Below are 22,971 nucleotides of genomic sequence, written 5' to 3' on the forward strand. Positions count from 1 at the left end.
TGTCTGTGGAAGCAACTTGAAGATGGTCATGGGAATTGTGTCATAAGGCTTCTCTACTGAACCATATCGATCTTTCGATAACATCGATCCTGCTGACCTCCACCTTCACTGCATGTATGCAACAAAAGATGGATATGATCATTCCACTTCCAATTCCAATTGTTGCAACATACTTGCGTGCGTCTTGTCTCACCTAATAACAATGGACGCCTCTTGTAACAGTAATATTTGGCCATCGAACTTGAGCACCCGTAATAAAATAGAAAGAATGTATAAGCTGGGAATTTTAGGTGTCCGACCATAAGATTCATGTGGTTTGCTTGCTCAAGAAAATAAGTGCTCCCAATGGCCAACACAACACCACAAACAATGAGGATCATCAACAAAGGAACCATTCTTATAGTAATCTTTGAGGCAAAAGCATGAGGAAGGGAGCTTCTGTGTGGTTTGACACGGATGTAAGAAGAGGTTCCACAGAGGAACACAAGAGTGGCTACCAGTGCACATATGGTTGGCAAAAGCAAGAGGAAGGGAGCTTCGTGCATTGGGTACGCCCTAAATAGTTGGTGGATTCCATCTATGTGCCATATCTTTGGTGTACGAGGAATTTTTATCCTCTGCTTTTACAGCACGGTGCTGTAGCGCATCGTGCGGCGCAGCAGAGGCCATGTGCACCATATGGGTCCTGCTGTGCCACATGGCCTCTGCTGCGCCGCACGATGCGCTACAGCACCGTGCTATAACAATAGATGATGTGGGTTCATGTACGAGAATAGTTCTCATACGAGAACCCGATGGAACCATTCTCGCTAGGTTGGAGTGGTTTCTATTGAAACCAAGTCGAGATATGTCTTTCTCATTTTTGGCCTAATGTTCTCTTTTATATTTCTTTTTTTTTTTTTTTTTGGTTAACTTGCTTTAAGCGTTTAGTCCTTAATTTAGATCACTACATAAATTACTGATATTTTTTAATGAATTGATGAAACTCGATCGTTGACAGGTTCCACCAGGACTCACAAGTGAAGTAGGTATTCCAATAAACAAGGGGAAAATCTACATCTCCAATACTAGCCCCCCTACCTTCAGCAAAGCTTACCTGGAACAATTTGAACAGGATTTTACTTTGTTCATCAAGTTGAGATCAAAAGAGTTGATCCCTAATGCTCGTATGGTCTTGATACTTCATGGTAGACAAGGAGGCGACCCCTCCTTAGCTACCTGTGATTATTGGGAACTATTATCAGAGGCCCTCATAGCTATGGTTGCAGAGGTAGTACTTCTACTTACCATATCTTTGGGCTTAAAGAAACTCCATTAGCTAAAGTTCCTTCCATGCATGCTTTTTTTTTGTTTTGTTTTTCGCAACAGGGACTAATTGAGGAAGAGAAGTTAGATTCTTTTAATGTGCCATATTACACGGCATCATGCGAGGAAATTCAAGAAGTAATAGAAATAAAAAAAAAAATTTAAATCACAATATATACAGCAAAAGTAATAGGATATAGATTTCCTTCACCATAAGAGGGAGAAAAAAAAATGAAAATGAGTTAGAGAGCTTAAGATGTACTAACATTGAAAGAATTCTGAGCATAGCTTGTATCTCGTTCTCCATTACTCATGCGTAGGAATTCCTTCACCCCCATGACTTCAGTGATCAATTAATGTATAATCACTCGATAACGTTTCTATGTTTTGAGTTACTTCAACTATGTATGTATATTTAATAAGAGAAAATTAGTCTTATGCTCGTTTGGTGATTATAATATAACTCAGCTGATATTTAGCTAAAAAAAGAAAGGAACCGGATGGCGCAATTGGCCTGCGAGAGCAATGTTCTTCACATGTTAGTTATGTGAGACATGGCATAGACAAAGTCTTATTAGGAAGAAGTCATATATAATAAGGGAAAGTTAGTCTTCCACCAATAGTTGAAGGTGTGAACAGGTTTCTTCTAAGAGACAACGGGAATCCCTTCAATTATTGTGGCTTGTGGAAGACAATTTGAATTTTGCATGGGGGCTCAAATGCATTAAATATGCTTTACCCTAAAAAAATGCATTAAATATGTTAGTGGAAGACAATTTACCTTTATCTACTAATGAGTTGGATGCATGGTTTGAGGTATTGGAACGGATCGGTATCAAGCGAGACCGATCTTGATATCGATCTGATCCAACTATACAGACAAGGGTAAAAATATAAAAAATTAGTTTTTTTTTATAAGAAAACAGGAACAAAAGTGTTATATTTGCCCGAATTTAGGCAATCTCGATTTGTATCGGCCGATCCGATCAGATCCAGCCAATACCGAGATCATGAACCACGGTTGGATGGGAGAAGTAATAGTCAAACTGGTGGTGTTCCCTATTTGAAAGGTCCCACAATCTGAGATTTGTATTTCGTCCTCAAATATTTGGGATCAGGGTTTGTGACACTTGATCTGGGTCGTGGATCGGGTAGTGGTGGTTCCCATGTGATGGGCCATGGTCGTGGTGTGGTGCCCTAGAGGCGAGTCTTTCAGGGGCATGCATGGGGACATTATCCGTGGGGGGCTAAATCGATAGGTTGTCAACGTAGGACTTTTTTTGAAACATTAGCGTGTTTGGTTAGATATATATCCTTTATAATTAGGCAATGCTAGATGAATATAGCTAGGTACGGGATGTGACGTACGTATGATATATTGACCATCAACTCCCTTGCTACTTATCCAAATCAGCTCCAAAGAAAAGGTTAGCCTCTTAGTACTATATATCCAAAACGCTAACCTCACAAATATGTGACCTTCATGAACAGTACAAGCCAATTTAGATGTTAGAAAATAATTTTTATTTTTCATATCAGTATGATTCGGTTTATTGAGCCAAAGTATATATCTAGTCTTATGTGTTCTTATTGGCCTGCAAGAGCAATGCTCGATCTTCACATGTTATGTGAGATAGCACAAAGTCTTATTACGCATGCTATTTTTGTTCCATGGTTAGATTAGCATGAGTTTGATTTTTTATTTATTTTTATTTTTGCATGAGTCTGATTTTTCCTCAATCACATGTTTGACCATATATTATAGGGCAAGGGAACATCATACTACCCGTGAATCAATGGATTAGAATCAAGGGATAATGACTTTGATGTAATTTAAGCAATAACAAATATTCAATTTAGTTAAATAAGATTTTGAATATTGCCTGAATAATGATTGTGCAGGTTAAAGGTTTTGTTAATAAAGGTTTATCATAAATAAAACAAGGGACAATTAAGGTAGATCTCACTCCAAAATTCTCTCACTCTCTCCTTGCTCCACGTTTCTCTCCTTGTTTTGAATTTTTTTTATTTTTTTTTAACAAGAAATTCTTAGCACTCCAATTCTCTCTCTCTCTCTCTCTCTCTTCTCCGTGTTCTTCTTTTTCTTTTTTTTTTTTTGAGTATTTTTCGCAAGAAGTCATTATCACTCCAATATTCTCTCTTTTTTCCACGTTTCCTTATCAATCCCACTCCAATATTCTGTCTCTTTCTTTCGGACGTTTCTGTTTTGAGTATTGTTTTTTGCAAGAAATCCTTATAACCACTCCGACAATTCTTACTCCATTTATTAAAAACAAATAAGACAGATTCACTTTCTCTCTCTCTTGGTGAGTCCACAAACTAAATGAGACTTGAAGATGAGTAACTCACTAAATCTTTATCTTTATTCTCAACGATGTCACACAATCAAGTAGAATAAGAAAATAATATTGAATTATTTTTTTTTTCAATAGAGAGAGACTCATCATTTCTGTTCTAATGTTCTATAACAATTTGATCATGATCACAGAGAGACATTAATGACAGGGTATATACTTGAAGAATTTGAAAAAATTAGCATAAAACCAGCTCACATTTGCTAGAAAATAAATGATACGGTGGCGTTGTCTTTCCCTTTCTATTAATTGAATACATGAGCACTAAGCCAAAGATAACCAACAGTAGGTACCTTAAATCAAAATTAATCACAACTTGGTGCTTTCTAATAATCTTAAAAAAAACAGAATTAATAAAATTGATTTTAAATTTAGATGAATATTGGAGTGGGAAACATGGAGAAGAGAGAGACTATTGGAGTGATAAGGATTTCTTACAAAACAAAAAAATACTCAAAACAAGGAAATAAACGTGGAGAAGAGAGAGAGAGAATATTGGAGTGAGATATACCTTAATTGTCCCTTGTTTTATTTATGGTAAACCTTTATTAATACATTCTTTAACTTGCACAATAATTATTCAAGTAATATTCAAAATCTTATTTAACTAAATTGAGTATTTTTTTATTACCTAAATTGCATCAAAGATCATTATCACTTGATTCTAATATTTAGGAATGCTATTTTTGTTCCAATACGTGACATCTGAGGCCATTCTGTAATTAGGTCAAAACTCGGGAGTTAACTCGGCTGGAGTGGAAAAGATTTGCTAGCAAAAGTCTTGCCGTGCAATAATTCAAAAGACAAAGCGGTTCTGTTACTTTAAGTTATAATATGTAAGCTCCTTTTAACCCAAAAAACAAAAAGGATAAAGCGGTTAGGGATGGGATTGGGGAGGTCACTTCAATTAACTGTAATCTTTCAAAAGAGAAAGCTGTTAGAGAAGGAGTTGTACGATCGGATGCGGCTATAAGGAATGAAGATCGAGACAGTGGGTCCTAGAGATGATCCATTGAAGGGGGACTTTCCATACCGTTCTAGATCCCCCACTGTGAAGTTCATTAGAGGCTTTAATCCTACAATAATACAGATCTACGCCCACCTGCTTAAGGCTTGGAATCCGATGGATAACCACCGCCATTAGATTGCTCCTACGGCTAAACGAATCAAATGCGGTGGAAAGTATCGCTGTACCTTCCGCTTAGGCAAGGCATTTAGACAGGGATAAGGCGGTACATTCAATCTTGCTTGTGTGTGAAACGTACACAAGAGTAGGGGCAGGCAGAATTAGAGGAATCGAATTGGTCTTTCTAAGGATTGTTTTTTCTTCAAGGTCCTTGTTGATGAGTTGGATGGGTTGACCAATTGGGTCATCATTCATGGCATGGACGATAACGTCACTGGCTTATGTGAGTTTATACCAACCTATTGGTCAGAATTTTAGAAATAATTTTACAGATAAAATTACCCATATAAATTAGACAATTTATTCAAGACCACAACTCCATCCACCTTCGGAATCAGGAAAATAAAACAATTGTTGATTCCTTTAAAAATTCAGCTCTCCTGAAAAAAATTCCTAATGATTCTGCACACATCCATTTCAATGATATTCCAACCTCGCTTGAAAAAAGAACCACTGAAACCATCAAGTACAAATCTGATCAGATTGTGGACCTTACAAATAGGGAGTACCACCAGTTTGACTACTACTTCTCCCAATCAACTCATCAGTAGATAAGGTAAAGGTAAAGGACCTTGAAGAAGAAAAAACGATCCTTAGAAAGACACCTCACCCCAAGTCCAGTATTTTCCAGTTTGACAACTAAATTGTCTTTCACTAAGATATTTAATACATTAATTTTTTGGGGGTAAAGCACGTTTAATGCATTAGAGTCCCCAAGCAAAATTCCAATTGTCTTCTACCAACATATTTATTTAATGCATTTTAATCCCCATGGAAAATTCCAGGTGTCTTCCACAAGCCACAATAATTGAAGGGAACACATGTGAAGAACATTGATAACGATCCTTGTCTCTTCATTCCTTATCGCCACATCCGATACAACTCCTTCTCTAACAACTACATGTTTTGTTTTTTATTGATAAGATATGGTCAACAACGACGTACAGGTGATTGAAGAACACATGTGAAGAACATGTGCGCCATCCGGTTGCTTTCCTCCCTACTGGTGGAAGACAAAACTAACTTTCTCTTATTATATATACATACATAGTTGAAGTAATAACTCAAAACATATACAGAAACGTTATCGAGTGAGTGATCAGAGTATACATTGATTGATCACTGAAGTCATGGGGGTGAAGGAATTCCTACGCATGAGTAATGGAGAACGAGATACGAGCTATGCTCAGAATTCTTTCAATGTTAGTACATCTTAAGCTCTCTAACTCATTTTCATTTTTTTTTCTCCCTCTTATGGTGAAGGAAATCTATATATATATTCTATTACTTTTGCTGTATATATTGTGATTTAAATTTTTTTTATTTTTTTTTATTTTTATGGTTGGAGCAGAGATCGGTGATATCAATTGCAAAACCTATCCTAGAGAAGGCCATTGAAGATCTCGTCAATGAGGGCCTTCCCTCTAATGTCTTAACCATTGCGGACTTGGGTTGCGCCTTCGGTCCTAATACGTTCACAGTGATCACAACGATCAAACGAAAAGTAGAGAAAAGGTGCAACGAATTAGGTGTAAAGCAGCCAGAGCTTCAAGTTTTCTTAAATGATCTTCCTGGAAATGATTTCAACTCAACGTTCAAGTTCTTTTTTGAAAATTATCAACAACTTGAAGGAGAAAGGATCGGCGAAGATGGTAAGAAGTGTTTCATTGCAGGTGCTCCTGGCTCCTTCTACGAGAGACTGTTCCCCAAAAATACCTTACACCTTGTCCATTCTTGCTATAGTGCGCACTGGCTCTCTCGGGTAAGGAAGTTTAAGTGTCATCAATTTCGAATTGTTTCACTGTTCACCTGACCCCACAAAGCACCAACAAATCAAGGTGTGCATTGAGCCTCGTGCACTGGGTACACCCTAAATAGATAGTGGATTCCACCTACGTGCCATAGCTCTGGTGTACGAGAACCTGATGGAACCATTCTCACTAGGTTGGAGGGGTTTCTGTCGAAACCAAGTCGAGATATGTCTTTCTAATTTTTGGCCTGGTGTTCTCTCTTTTACATTTCTTTTTTTTTTTCTGTTAACTTGCTTTAAGCGTTCAGTCCTTAATTTAGATCACTACATAAATTACTGATATTTTTGAATGAATTATTGCAACTCGTTGACAGGTTCCACCAGGGCTCACAAGTGAAGTAGGTATTCCAATAAACAAGGGGAAAATCTACATCTCCAATACTAGCCCCCCTACCGTCGGCAAAGCTTACCTGGAACAATTTCAAGAGGATTTTACTTCGTTCGTCAAGTTGAGATCAAAAGAGTTGATCCCCAACGCTCGTATGGTCTTGATACTTCATGGTAGACAAGGCGGCGACCCCTCCTCAGCTACCTGTGATTATTGGGAACTATTATCAGAGGCCCTCATAGCTATGGTTTCAGAGGTAGTACTACTATTTACCATATCTTTGGGCTTTAAGAAACTCCATTAGCTAAAGTTCCTTCCATGCATGCTTTTTTTTTTGTTTTGTTTTTGGCAATAGGGACTAATTGAGGAAGAGAAGTTAGATTCTTTTAATGTGCCATATTACACGGCATCATGCGAGGAAATTCAAGAAGTAATAGACAAGGAGGGCTCCTTCGACACAAAACAATTGGTAACATTTGCTCTAGATATTGGGGACAAGGAAGAGACAAACATGCAGGTTAAGGGAGATAAGGTAGCTAAAAATACCAGATCAGTTTCAGAACCCCTGATTTCTCACCACTTTGGACATGAGATTATAGAACCATTGTATGAGAAATTTACTCATTTGGTAATTGATCACATGGTCAAGAAGCTTCCTATTGAACTTGTGAGCATTGCCATCATTCTTCAGAGAAAGGGCTGGAAGTAATTGAGTTTCAATGTAAGAAGTTAGGGTTTAGATTTGTTTTGAGTGTGAAATAATTTGCTCCTGGTTAAGGTGGTTGTCCTCTCTCCCAGGAAAAAATCTTTGTACGTTTTAATTTTTTCCCATTAATAAAGTTATCCGTGCAATTGCTCACAATATCGAGTTTCATGGTTAAAAACAGGGAAGTTTTATCTGAAAAAATCTGTCCTTTTAATTTTCTTTTTTTTCTATCATTCTTTCTCTGTGTTGCCTTGTGCCTGTGCGGTCTGAAACACACACACACACACTCACTCACTATGGATCTTCTCCAATGACATTTAAACACCAGAGTCGATCTCCCACTATCCATGCCTCCATGGGGTGTAGGGAGTACCTCTAAGATGTGGGGACCACACCCCATGGATGGTGGGAAATCGACTTTGATGGTTAAATGTCATTGAAGAGGACCTGAATTCTCACACACACACACACCAAAAATTTGGAAAGAAGGGGCAGGGTTGAGGATCGCCATAAGGCTGCATCCACATATATAAAAGCAATAATTAAAACATTAGGCTCAACAACTCCATAAATGAGATATAGGCATTAAGGTTTCTAAGAATTGTAGAAGCAACATACTTCAATTTTTATTTTTTGGAAATTTTAAGTAATATGATTGGAAAAAAGAAAAAGTTGCAAATTAATTGGGTGTCAAGGAGGAAAAGTTTTTTTTTTTTTCTTTCTTTTTGTGGTAGGGGTTTCTCAAACTTCCAGTTGTTCATCTTCAATTTCACCATCCTTGTATGGGTAGTAACGGGCAATGATAACAAAGAGAACAGGGTTGATAGTGCTCAATACTGCCAATGTCCAATGGTAATTATCAAGGCGGCTTTGATTACGGGTAATTTGGAACCACCCTGGCCAAATATTATTGGTAGAAGAGACGTCCATTGTTATTGACGCCTCTAATGTTCCTAAAAAAGATCTTTATTGATAACTTGTCGATTTAAACGCCAATCGCTCAAAATGCTTGCGACCAGCATTGTTAATATCCTGTGTCTTCCCTTGACGTTGCTTGGTTTGCCCCTATAAATCCCTCTTCTCAACTAGAATAGCCATTTGCTCGATTTCCGCAACCTCTATCGCATGCATCTCAATTTGGATTGTCTACGGCCTACCTGCGCGTAGTAGCCTCCTAATGAGGCGCAGTGCAATGATCGCCTTACCCTTGCCCGAGCGCCTTGCCCAAGCAGGGGTAAGGCGATCATTGTACCGTGCTTCATTAGGAGGCTGCTACGGCTGCTATGGGCAGCAGGCCATAGACGATGCTAATCCCATGCATCACCACCATGCCGTTACGAATAGACGTAGGAGCAATAGTATCCACAATATGAGACTCCCCAGTTGGCAAAACCACCTCCAAGAAGCCGCCAGCCAAAGCCGAAGCCAAAGCGTCCATACCATGAGCAAGTAGTGGAGGAGAACAGCCCACAGACCTTCCTACCCCCCAGATAACGTCCCTATGAATGCCCCTGAAAGACTTGCCTCTAGGGCAGCACACCACGACCATGGCCCATCACATGGGAACCACCACCTACCCGATTCACGATCCAGACCAAGAGTCACAAATCCCGGATCCAAAATATTTGAATTTGAAATACAAATCTCAGATTGTGGACCTTCCAAATAAGGAATACCACCAGTCAAAGCATGTGGGTCCCATTTCAATAAGATGCCATTTTGATACATGTGGAATCCGTGGAAGCGTCGGTATAATAAGCTCACATAAGCCAGTGACGTTATCATCCCTAGGACCCGCTGCGTCGATCGTCATTCCTTATCGCCACATCCGATCCTACAACTCCTCTACCAGCTGTCCCTTTCAAAAGATTACAGTCAATTGAGGTGACCCCAATCCCATCTCTAACCGCTTTATCTATTGCACGGCAAGACTTTTCGCTAGCAAATTGTGTCCACTTCAGCCGAGTTAATTCCCAAGATTTGACTTTTGACTGTGTGAGCGACAACCCGGTGGGTTAAGTCCATCTTCCTCAATGTAGGTAGCCTCTGGAACTCAATCTGCACTCGCTAATAGGGTATACAACCTTCTTGATCATGGTTTCCTTTGTCAACAACATGTGATTAAGGAAAAATCGGACTCATGCTGACCTAATTAGAGAATGGCCTCAAATGTCATGTATTGGAACAAAAATAGCATTCCTAATAAGACTTGGGAAAATAAGTAAGTTAATAAATAGTTTACACCTTGTCCATTCTTGCTAGAGTGCGCACTGCTCTCTCAAGTAAGTAAGTTTAAGTTTCATCACTTTCCAACTGTTTCACTTGGCCCCACCAAGCACCTGCAAATCAAGGTGTGCATTGAGCCTCGTGCACTAGGTATGCCCTAAATAGTTAGTGGATTCAATCTATGTGCCATAGCTTTGGTGTACGAGAATAGTTCTCATACAAGAATTTGATGGAACCATTCTCGCTAGGTTGGAGAGGTTTCTGTCGAAACCAAGTCGAGATATGTCTTTCTCATTTTTGGCCTGGTGTTCTCTTTTATATATATATATATTTTTTTTGTAAACTTGCTTTAAGCGTTCAGTCCTTAATTTAGATTACTGATATTTTTGAATGAATTAATGGAACTCGTTGACATGTTCCAGCAGGGCTCACAAGTGAAGTAGGTATTGCAATAAACAAGGGGAAAATCTACATCTCCAATACTAGCCCGTATTAAAGTCCTCTGCATTACCGGCGGCAGTGCACATCCGAAGGCACAGCAGAGGCCATGTATGCCAAGTGTGCCACCTGGCCTCTGTTGTGCCGTCGGATGTGCACTGCCGCCCCGCCGGTGCTGCAGATCGAGGATCCTGGTCCTACTAGCCCCCCTACCGTCAGCAAAGCTTACCTTGAACAATTTCAAGAGGATTTTACTTCGTTCATCAAGTTGAGATCAAAAGAGTTCATCCCCGACGCTCGTATGGTCTTGATACTTCATGGTAGACAAGGCGGCGACCTCTCCTCAGCTACCTGCGATTTTTGGGAACTATTATCAGAGGCATTCATAGCTACGGTTTCACAGGTAGTACTACTACTTACCATATCTTTGGGCTTTAAGAAACTCCATTAGCTTATTGCTAAAGTTCCTTCCATGCATGCATTTTTGTTTTGGAAACAGGGACTAATTGAGGAAGAGAAGTTAGATTCTTTTAATGTGCCATATTACACAACATCATAGGAGGAAATTCAAGAGCTAATAGACAAGGAGGGCTCCTTCGACACAAAACAATTGGTAACATGTCCTCTAGATATTGGGAACAAGGAAGAGACAAACATGCAGGTTAAGGGAGATAAGGTAGCTAAAAATATCATATCAGTTTCAAAACCCCTGATTTCTCACTACTTCAGACATGAGATTATAGAACCATTGTATGAGAAATTTACTCGTTTGGTAATTGATGACATGGTGAAGAAGCTTCCTATTGAACTTGTGAGCATTGCCATCACTCTTCAGAGAAAGGGCTGGAAGTAATTGAGTTTCAGTGTAAGAAGTTTGGGTTTAGATTTGCTTTGAGTGTGAAATAATTGGCTCCTGGTTAAGGTGGTTGGCCTCTCCCCCAGGAAAAAATCTTCGTACATTTTAATTTTCCGCCATTAATAAAGTTATCCCAGCAACTGGTCACAATATCGAATTTCATGGTTAAAAATAGGGAAGTTTTAGCTGAAAAAATCTGTCATTTTAATTCTCTCTCTCTCTCTCTCTCTCTCTCTCTCTCTCTCTCTCTCTCTGCTGCCTCCTGCCTATGCGGCCTCACAGGCAGAGGTGAAATGACCGCCCTACCCACTGCCCCACCACCCTACCTAGGTGGGGTCCATACCCTGTCGTGTGAGGCCGCACGAGCAGGTGGCAGCAGAGGATCTCTCTCTCTCTCTCTCTCTCTCTCTCTCTCTCTCTCTCACACACACACACACACACACACACACACACACACACACTCACTCACTCACTCACTCACTCACTATGGATCTTCTCCATTGACATTTAAACACAAGAGTCGATGTCCCACCATCCATGGGGTGTGAGAAGCACCTCTAGGATGTGGGGACCACACCCCATGAATGGTGGGAGATCGACTCTGGTGGTTACAAGTCATTGAAGAGGATCTGAATTCACACACACACACACACACACACACACACACCAAAAATTTGGAAAGAAGGGGCAGGGTTGAAGATCGCCATAAGGTTGCATGTAGAAGCAACATACGTCATTTTTATTTTTTTATTTTTTTGGAAATTTTAAGTCGCATGATTGGAATAAGGAAAAAGTTGCAAATTAATTGGGTGTCAAGGAGAAAAAGCCTTTTTTGTTTTTGTTTTTATGGAACAAAAACAGCATGCTATCTCACATAACATGTGAGGATCGAACATTGCTCGATCTCGCAGGCCAATAAGAACACATAAGACTAGATATATATAATACACTTTGGCCTAGGAAACCCGTACCATTGTAATATGAAAAATCAAAATAAAATATTTTCTAACACCTAAATTGGCTCGTAATGTTCATGAAGCTCACATATATGTTGGGTTAGCGTTTTGGGTATGTAGTATTGATACGTCATAAAACTACCAGCCAATGAGAGGCTGACATGTGTATTAGGAATGGGGTGAGGTCGTGCGAAACATGCACGGTCTATCCCAGTCTAGGAGAGCGAGATCGAGTAGGCTATCCTTGTCCAGGAGAGCGAGGTCGAGTACATACGCAAGACCCCAAAGACCGTTGGCACGAGGTCAGGCACGTTCGAGCAGTGAGAGATTGTCAAACTAAATTGTCCAAAAGGTACGACCAGATCAAGACCATGACCACCCTATACGGGGACGAGGACGACCTATATGGGATGACCCAGACACCACACTTTATTGAGAAAGAGCACGATAGCCGGATGGGCCTCAATGGCCCAAGATTGTCGCTCAAACGCCGCCTAATAAGGCATAATGGGATAAGGGGATTAACCTTATTTCTAAAATCACTCCTAAATTATCTCACTCCATGCCGCGGACTCTCCTTTCCTAATAGGGCACGTCTCTGTCCCCAGAGCCTCACTCATCGCCTATGAACTCTACTGTCCTTATCTGTTGCTAAGAGGATTGACTTAAGCATCGGAGTGGCTAAACCGGCTTGGCCTGGCCTCTCTTGCTAAATTCCATATTTGCAGGAATAGTTCGCTCCAGCACTAGTTCTTGACGCAACAAGTACTAATTAAGAGACTAACCTTTTTTTTTCTTTCTTTCTTTGAAGAATATCTACTCTCTACATATGTGGAGCTGGTCTGGACAAGTAGCAAGGGAGTTGATGATCAATATAGCATGTCATATCCAGTACCTAGCTATATTCATCTGTCTTATATTAGAGAAGATAACCTTCCCCTTTAGAAAAGCCCCCTACTTCTCTGATATCAGCCTAGGCAGCAGCACCCCCAACCTGTTGGCCAGAATTTTAGAAATAATTTTACAGATAAAATTACCCATTCAAATTGGGCAAAATTTATTGAAGGCCACAACCCAATCCACCTTCGGAATCAGGAAAATAAAACTATTGTTTATTCCTTTGAGGAATTCTGCTCTCCTAAATGAAATTCCTAATGGCTTTGCACACATCCGTTTCAATGATATCTCAACATCGCCTGAAGAAAGCACCACTGAAACCATCAGGTCCAGACGAACTATCAGGGTCTAAATCCCAGACAGCCTTCTTAACCTACACTGATTCAGGAACCGAGTCCAAACCACACATCCCTACAATTCACTCTAAAGCAGCTTGCATGAATCACAGATAGGAAAGACATGATACCTTTCCAAACCACTGAAAAAGTAATCTGTTGATCTGACAAAGAAATCATTGAAGGCGTATCCAATCCCAATTTCCAAACTACCGACATATTAGGAACCATTCCAGGGCGAACATTATGAATTAGGTTGGCGCGCCACATAACCTAGTTTATTAAAATATAGCGCAGGAAAACTACTAGCCTTCACCTTTGGTTCCCCAATGCAGATCAAATCTGGACCACGCTCCAACAATAGAACCGACAAAGCCAACCAAGCGGCATTCTTTTTGATGCCTCTAATGTTCCAAAAAAAGATCTTCATTGACAACTTGTCGATTTAGACCCCCACGGATAACGTCCCCATGCATGCCCCTGGAAGACTCACCCTTAGGACACCACACCATGACCATGACCCATCACATGGGATCCACCACTACCCAATCCACGACCCAGACCAAGAGTCACAAATCCCTGGTCCGAAATATTTGAATTTGAAATACAAATCTCGATCGATCAGATTGTGAACCTTACAAATAGGGAGCACCACCAGTTTGACTATTACTTCTGCCATCCAACTCATCAGCAGATAAGGTAAAGGACCTTGAAGAAGAAAAACACGATCCTTAGAAAGACACCCCACCCCAAGTGTAGGATATTTAATGCGTGTTTTTTTGGATAACATATTTAATGCATTTGAGTCCCCAAGCAAAAATCAAATTCAAATTGTCTTCTACCAATTTAATGCATTTTTTTGTGTTTATTGCATTTGAGTCCCCATGCAAAATTCAAATTGACTTCTACCAACATATTTATTTAATACATTTTAATCCCCATGCAAAATTCCAATAGTCTTCCACAAGCCACATCCAATTCCTTATCGCCACATCCGATATAACTTTTTTTTTTTTTTTTTTTTGATAAAAAATACAACTCCTTCTCTAACAACTACATGTTTTGTTTTTTATTGGTAAGATATGGTCAACAACGACATGTGATTGAGGAAAAATCCGGACTGATTGGAATTTGGAACTAACATAGCATTCCTAATAAGACTTTGTATAACACATAGAAAACTAACTTTCTCTTATTATAAATACATACATAGTTGAAGTAATAACTCAAAACATAAAGAGAGACGTTATCGAGTGATCAGAGTATACATTGATTGATCACTGAAGTCATGGGGGTGAAGGAATTCCTACGCATGAGTAATGGAGAACGAGATACAAGCTATGCTCAGAATTCTTTCAATGTTAGTACATCTTAAGCTCTCAAACTCATTTTCATTTTTCCCCCCCTCTAATGGTGAAGGAAATCTATATCCTATTACTTTTGCAGTATATATTTTGATTTAAATGTTTTTTTTATTTTTTTATTTTTATGGTTGGAGCAGAGATCGGTGATATCAACTGCAAAACCTATCCTAGAGAAGGCCATTGAAGATCTCGTCAATGAGGGTCTTCCCTCTAATGTCTTAACCATTGCGGACTTGGGTTGCGCCTTCGGTCCTAATACGTTCACAGTGATCACTACGATCAAACGAAAAGTAGAGAAAAGGTGCAACGAATTAGGTGTAAAACAGCCAGAGCTTCAAGTTATCTGAAATGATCTTCCTGGAAATGATTTCAACTCAACGTTCAAGTTCTTTTTTGAAAATTATCAACAACTTGAAGGAGAAAGGATCGGCGGGGATGGTAAGAAGTGTTTCATTGCAGGTGCTCCTGGCTCCTTCTACGAGAGACTATTCCCCTTAAATAGTTTACACCTTGTCCATTCTTGCTACAGTGCACACTGGCTCTCTCGGGTAAGTAAGTTTAAGTTTCATCACTTCCCAACTGTTTCACTTGGCCCCACCATGCACTAGCCAATCAAGGTGTGCATTGAGCATCGTGCACTGGGTATGCCCTAAATAGTTAGTAGATTCCATCTATGCCATATCTCTGGTGTACGAGAATAGTTCTCATATGAGAACCTGATGGAACCATTCTCGCTAGGTTGCAGGGGTTTCTGTCGAAACCAAGTCGAGATATGTCTTTCTCAATTTTGGCCTGGTGTTCTCTTTTATATATTTCCTTTTTTTAAAAAAAAAAACTTGCTTTAAGCGTTCAGTCCTTAATTTAGATCACTACATAAATTACTGATATTTTTGAATGAATTAATGGAAATCGTTGACAGGTTCCACCAGGTCTCACAAGTGAAGTAGGTATTCCAATAAACAAGGGGAAAATCTACATCTCCAATACTAGCCCCCCTCCCGTCAGCAAAGCTTACCTGGAACAATTTCAAGAGGATTTTACTTCATTCATCAAGTTGAGATCAAAAGAGTTGATCCCCAACGCCCGTATGGTCTTGATACTTCATGGTAGACAAGGCGATAACCCCTCCTCAGCTACCTGTGATTATTGGGAACTATTATCAGAGGCCCTCATAGCTATGGTTTCAGAGGTACGTAGTACTACTATTACATATCTTTGGGCTTTAAGAAACTCCATTAGCTTATTGCTAAAGTTCCTTCCATGCATGCATATTTATTTATTTTTTGGGCAACAGGGACTAATTGAGGAAGAGAAGTTGGATTCTTTTAATGTGCCATATTACACGGCATCATGCGAGGAAATTCAAGAAGTAATAGACAAGGAGGGCTCCTTCGACACAAAACAATTGGTAACATTTGCTCTAGATATTGGGGACAAGGAAGAGACAAACATGTAGTTTAAGGGAGATAAGGTAGCTAAAAATATCAGATCAGTTTCAGAACCCCTGATTTCTCACCACTTTGGACATGAGATTATAGAACCATTGTATGAGAAATTTACTCGTTTGGTAATTGATAACATGGTCAAGAAGCTTCCTATTGAACTTGTGAGCATTGCCATCACACTTCAGAGAAAGGGCTGGAAGTAATTGAGTTTCAATGTAAGAAGTTTGGGTTTATATTTGTTTTGAGTGTGAAATAATTGGCTCCTGGTTAAGGTGGATGTCCTTCCCCAAGGAAAAAATCTTTGTAGTTTTAATTTGCTGCCATTAATAAAGTTATCCGAGCAACTGTTCACAATATCGAGTTTCATGGTTAAAAACAGGGAAGTTTTAGCTAAAAAAATCTATCCTTTTAATCTCTCTCTCTCTCTCTCTCTCTCTCTCTCTCTCTCTCTCTTCTCACTCCCTCTCTCTCTCTTTCTCTCTTTCTCTCACTCACGGCGTGCGCCTCACATGTAGGGGCAAAATGACTGCCCTATCCTTGCCCCACTACTCTGCTGGTGGGGTCCATACCTGTGTGTCAGTGCATGCGAGCCGCCACAGAGGTCGCGGTAGCGAGTTTGGATAATGTAAAACCGTAACAATCAGAGGGGTATACGACATCTTTAAATAAAGAGAAACATTGTCCCAGTGCAAGGTTCTATAACACAATAGGAGTGGAAGAAAAAATTAGGTCAGAAGGGACGAGATGGAAGCAACAAACCTGATCAGAAGATTCGTTGTGGGGAACCGCATAAGAGTTCCGAATATCAACGGTTCCATCGGGGGAGATCGAACCAAGAAGAGTTCCTATGACTCTCTCCGCTTGATCCGGGCATCTAACGTAGCAATCACAGATGTTGAAGATCAATATAGGGTGAATCTTCGCGGACAAACTCATCGACGATGGAACAAAGCTGCAAACATTCGATCCCCTGCCATGTTTGCACACCAAGCCGTAGAGATGGAGATAACAGAGAAAAGGTGACTAGGGTTTTGGAAGTCGAAGAATAATGGATAGTGGAGGATGTTTCCTACAGACTTTAGAATAGGAGATTTTCTAATTTAAGCACCTCCACACCCAAAACCAAAAAGGAGAGAGAGTAGCGACATAGTTAGGGCGACCTGAACTGCTCACCTCGGTTCAAGACGGTTCAACCGGCTCCAATCCAACGAATAAAGGTTTTGGAAAAGGTTAAATATGGCCTAAGGGTGTCAATTTCAGGCCCGCACTGGCCCAGGCCATTTATTAAACATGTTAGGCTTGAGCTCAGACTGAATAACAGTCGGTCGTTCCTGGTGCAAGGGTCCAAACCAACAGTCACCCGATCAAGACCGATTGACTAATAGCCCGACCCGATCCAACCCAACATTTTTAAAACTCATTTATAGCATGTTTACTCAGCTTGACAAGTTTAAAGCTCTTTGGTGAGTGCGTAACGACTATGTCTTTGGCACGAAGGAATGGACCCCTCAAGAAGTCATTTTGGTGGCGGAGAGTGCGTTCCTGGAATACCACAAAGCTTCAGCGAAAGGGTTGCAATACAACATGATAACAACTCCTTTGCAACCTCCACATGTCTCGCATTGGTTCCCGCCTCCAACAGGCTTTGTAAAAGTAAATTGTGATGCGGCTTTGAAACAATATAGCTTGGAGGGAGGCATTGGCTTGGTGTTTCGATCAAATGTGGGAAGGTCCTTACATTCATTATCTGCTCCCCTAAATTTCACTTCTGCACTTCCAGGTGAAGCTCTTACCATCAGAATGGCCATTGCTAAAGTGGCCACTCTGGGAAAAACACACCTTGTTGTAGAATCTGACTGCAGAGAGGCAATTCTCTACCTTGAGGGTTCTCTTATGCACCATCCTCTTGAAGCAGTTGTAATTCTAGATGATGTAATCTGCCTATGTAATTCTTTTACTGCTGTTTCATTTTCATCTATTCCATGGGATCTAAATACTACTGCAGATAACCTGGCAGGAGGGCCTGCCTAGCGCGTGTATGACAGATTGGCCCATTTCCACTCCTTGGCTCCAAGACATGTTTGGAGTTCAAGGGCCCTCACATGGTTATCAGTAAAGCTTCATGTCACCCAAAAAAAAAAAAAAGGCTCTTTTAAATATAAATGTGTCATTAGCCCATTTAAGGTCTGTTTAACCCAATTAAAGATCAATGCCTAGCCTATGATGATCAATTACTTAAACGGGCCGGTCACAGTGTGAAGTCCTAAAGTGGGAAAGCCTGATTAGGACTGATCGAAACCGACCTGGCCCGACCAATTGACTCCCCTCTATATGGCCAAATGCAAACTTTTTAGAAAGGGAAAAGCAAGGGTGAAACAGGGTTGGGTTGGACTTGGTTTTTTAAAACCCTAGCCAACTCTGAGTCCTCTTAACTCAGCCCAAGCCCAACCTAACCTTGAGGTCGAGCTCAAATATCTCAACCCAGGCCCAACCCTATCAGGCTCAAGCCAACCTAGCCCGGCCTTGACTGTCCCTAATCAAGCTCGACTGGGCCAGGTTGGACATGAGTGGCTCTGATTGACCCTGATTTTTGCCAAGAGCTGGGCTGGCCCTAATTGATCATGGTTAGCCCTTTTTTCACCATTTGTATCCTCATATGCACCCAAAAAAAGGTTGGGGGGGGGGGAATACACATCATCAACATCCATCTTTTAATCTCAGCTGGGAGTTTCTCTCGGTCTTTAATATAAATAAAATTTTATCCTTTTGTTCAAAAAAAAAAAAAAAATCCATCATTTTAAAAATATTCCCTATGGCTTAAAGTCTTAAATTTAATATGTAATAATAAAATCAGGGTCAGGTTGGGTTGGAGTCAACCAGAGGTTTCAGCCCAAGCCCGACCTTAGGCCTAAAAATCCCAGCTATACAACAAAATCAAACTTAGCTTTATCCCAACTTAATGGGGTCAGTTTCATGGATCCTAACAAACAAAGTAGGGACAACTAAGGTCTAAAAAGGGGGGAGGGGGAATGAAGGGATGGGAAATGAAATGTGAAATGAAAAATGGAAATTTGACAGACGAGAGAGGTAGAAAATAAAAAGAAAATTGAACGATGAAAGAAAAAAAGATAAAAGATAAACGTAAGAGGTGAGAGGCACAGCCCATCAAGTCAAGAGGATCTCAACTAAATGGGATCAATTACGTGGATCTTTGCCCTCCAATAGGCTATATTCGAGGTCATACTTGGTACAAGACCTAGACTATGCATGTCCTTGTTCAAAACTTCTCCGATGGTCATTTTAGGCCTACCCCTAGCTCTTTTTGCTCCTTCTAAAGGAAGGCACTCCAATCAATATGATAACAATGATATGACTAATAAAGATCACATAATTAGTAAAGATCAGATCCATTGAAAAACAGATAGTATAGGTTACCCAAGTAGGAACGAATCAACTAGGAGCATCATGTTGCTAGAGACCAGACAACATCAAGTTGTTATAAACTAAATTAAATATGCTTTGCTGCTGGATAGCATCTTCACATATAAAACTGTTATTGAAGACACGAAGAAATAAATAATAATAATCTCCAACTGATTTCTTGAGTAGATAAGAATAATAGTCTTCAATCTCTCCTTCACGTGTAACATTACACATGGACAAATAATGACCAATAATTAGCCTTTCAAGGGATGAGCATTACAAAAAATCACATAATCAAGAGCAACTGCAAATAAACTCTAATAAACAATCTTCAATCTCCCCTTACAGTAGCAAGTAATTTCCATGCAAGTACCAATCATTAAAAAAATTGTAAATCCCAAACTGATGCGATTGAAGGCCCACCAAAGCAATAATATGAAAAATGTATAAGATCAATGACAATTTTGTAAATTCCGACAATCAACCAACTAGTGAATTGTTGGATTAGAATTAAGTGATAATGACCTTTGATGCAATTTAGGCAATAAAAAAATACTCAATTTAGTTAAATAAGATTTTGAATATTACTTGAATAATTGTTGTGCAAGTTAAAGGTTGTGTTAATTAAGGTTTACCATAAATAAAACAAGGGACAATTAAGACATATCTCACTCCAATATTCTCTCTTCTCCACGTTTCTTTCCTTGTTTTGAGTTTTTTTTGTAAGAAATCCTTATCACTCCAATGTTCTCTCTCTTCTCCATGTTTCCTTAATTATCACCGGTACTCCCACTCCAATATTCGTCTAAATTTAAAGTCGATTTTATTAATTCTGTTTTTTTAAGGTGCTTATTATTGGAAAGCACCAAGTTGTGACTAATTTTGATTTATGGTACCTATTGTTGGTTATCTTTGGCTTAGTGCTCATCTATTCAATTAATAGAAAGGAAAAGAGAACGCCACCCTATCATTTATTTTCTAGCAAATGTGAGCTGGTTTTATGCTAATTTCTTCAAATTCTCCAAGTATACCCTGTCATTAATATCTCTATGTGATCATGATAAAACTGTTGTAGAACATTAGAACAAAAATGATGAGTCTCTCTATATTGAAAAAAAAATTAAGGGTAATTTACACATACCCCCCCTGAGGTTTGACAAAAGGATATTTTCACCTCCCAGTTTTGAAAAATTCTGCGTACCCCCCTGAGGTTTGCAAACGGTAACAAATAAGCCCATTCCGCTAGTTCATGACTAACAGTCTAACACTGTTCAAAGTTAGACTTGAACTGACAAAATTGCCCTTCTAAGAAGAACCCCAAAAAAAATAAAACCAAAACCTGCAACTCATCTTCCCCAAAATCGATTGGGGAACATGAGTTGCAACCATCCCAGCACCCCATTGATTCGTCAATTACCCTTAATTTAATTCCTACTTGGGTTTCATGGTGGGGAAGTACCAATAACGAAGAAGAAAGCGGGCTCTCAGCAAGATTGTTGAAGAATGCAACAACTGTAACTTGTGAAAAGGTTGTGCTGCCAAATAAAATCATATAATCCATAAAACCCATGGAAGATGAGTTGCAGGTATCCTTGTAGGGAACACCATGGAACCGATCCTAATTTACTCTCCTTCCTTTCCCTCTACCCTTCTATTCGTCTGGGTTTCAGTTCTTCATTTGATTCTGCCATCGATTTCCTAGAACTACTTCAAGTCTAGTTCCCTAAAATCTCTAATTCCGGCCAAGTTTTCTGGTTCTTGATTTCTATTAATTGTTAAGGTTCATTGCCTGCCTAGGGATTCAATTGGAAGAGTAGCTTTCAGCAAAGTGTAAAAAATGACGAGGGAAATAACTCCAATTTCTCTTTCCAGCCCCAAATAAGATCTGCTATGTCTTCTGGTTCGATGTTTCAGACTTCTGCAACATCATCATCTTCTATGGTATACTGATTCTCTCTAGTCTCTTCTTTCCATTTATGGGTTTCATTTAATTTTGGTCTTAGAGCTTCTTAATTGATTTTGGTTTCGATGAAAACAGGAAGAAACCTTGAAAGGACAGCAACAAGGATGGAATCTGCAGGAATCCAACAAGCAAACTGATTCAAAGCCTATAGTGAAATCCGAATTCGCCCCAAACCAGAGCTTTTCTTCTGAGATTGCCACGATTCAAACTAATACCCAAGTCAGTAGTGGATTTCAATCTGAGTACAATCAATACCCTTAGAACACTATGTCCATTAGAGATCAAAGGAGGTTGGAAGATGGGTATAATTGGAGAAAGTATGGACAGAAACAAGTGAAAGGGAGTGAAAACCCACATAGTTATAACAAGTGCACCTACCCAAATTGCCCAATTTTTAATCTATCAATTTCATCCCTCAACTGCGTCTGTTCTGCACACTTGATTTCCTTCTATCGAATTGCTGTTCTGGAATTACATTTGAAGTATTTCATCCCTTTGGTTTTGAAACCTGCAACTCAACTTCCCCAATTCGATTGGGGAAGATGAGTTGTAGGTTTTTTTTTTTCCCCCCCCCCCTTTGTAAGGGTAATTTTGTCTATTCATTTTTTTTTTTTTTTTGGTTCTTCTTAGACGGGCAATTCCGTCAATTCAAGTCTAATTTTTAATAGTGTTAGTCATGAACTGACAGAATGGGCTTATTTGTTACCGTTTGTAAACTTCAGGGGGTACGCAGAATTTTCCAAAACTGGGGGTGAAAATATCCTTTCGTCAAACCTTAGGGGTGGTATGTGTAAATTACCCAAAAAATAATTCAACAATGTTTTCTTATTCTACTTGATTGTGTGAGGTCGTTGAGAATAAAGATAAAGATTTAGTAAGTTAATCACCTTCAACTCTCATTTAGTTTGTGGACTCACCAAAAGAGAGAGAGAGAGAGAGAGAGAGAGAGAGAGAGAGAATTAACTTATTTGTTTTTTATAAATGGAGTAAGAATTGTGGGAGTGGTTATACGGATTTCTTGAAAAAAAAATTACTCAAAACAAAAAAAGAAACGTGGAGAAAAAAAAGACAGAATATTGGAGTGGGACTGTTGATAAGGAAACGTGGGAAAGAGAGAGAATATTGGAGTGATAATGACTTCTTGCGAAAAATACTCAAAAAAAGAAAGAAACACGGAGATAATTGCAGCCCCTGGAAGACTCGTCTCTAAGGCACCACACCACGACCATGGCCCATCACATGGGAACCACCTCTACCCGATCCATTGAAGGGATTCACCGTTTGTCTCTTAGAAGAAACCTGTTCACACCTTCAAGTACTGGTGGAAGACTAACTTTTTCTTATTATATATGACTTCT

At 39.6% G+C, this 22,971-nt stretch overlaps 1 protein-coding gene across 1 annotated transcript; it reads left to right on the top strand.

Annotated features, from left to right (window-relative positions):
• The first annotated feature begins 422 nt into the window (after positions 1 to 422).
• LOC122668738 (3,7-dimethylxanthine N-methyltransferase CkTbS-like) lies at positions 423 to 16,238 on the top strand. The gene is made up of 6 exons (XM_043865300.1): positions 423 to 548; positions 1,001 to 1,270; positions 1,369 to 1,443; positions 6,218 to 6,628; positions 6,991 to 7,260; positions 16,077 to 16,238. The coding sequence occupies exons 1-6, from the start codon at positions 423 to 425 to the stop codon at positions 16,236 to 16,238; spliced, it is 1,314 nt and encodes a 437-aa protein (XP_043721235.1).
• The last annotated feature ends 6,733 nt before the right edge of the window (positions 16,239 to 22,971 follow it).

This window comes from Telopea speciosissima, chromosome 1 (genome assembly GCF_018873765.1).
Source record: "Telopea speciosissima isolate NSW1024214 ecotype Mountain lineage chromosome 1, Tspe_v1, whole genome shotgun sequence".
In the NCBI taxonomy this organism is placed as follows: Eukaryota; Viridiplantae; Streptophyta; class Magnoliopsida; order Proteales; family Proteaceae; genus Telopea; species Telopea speciosissima.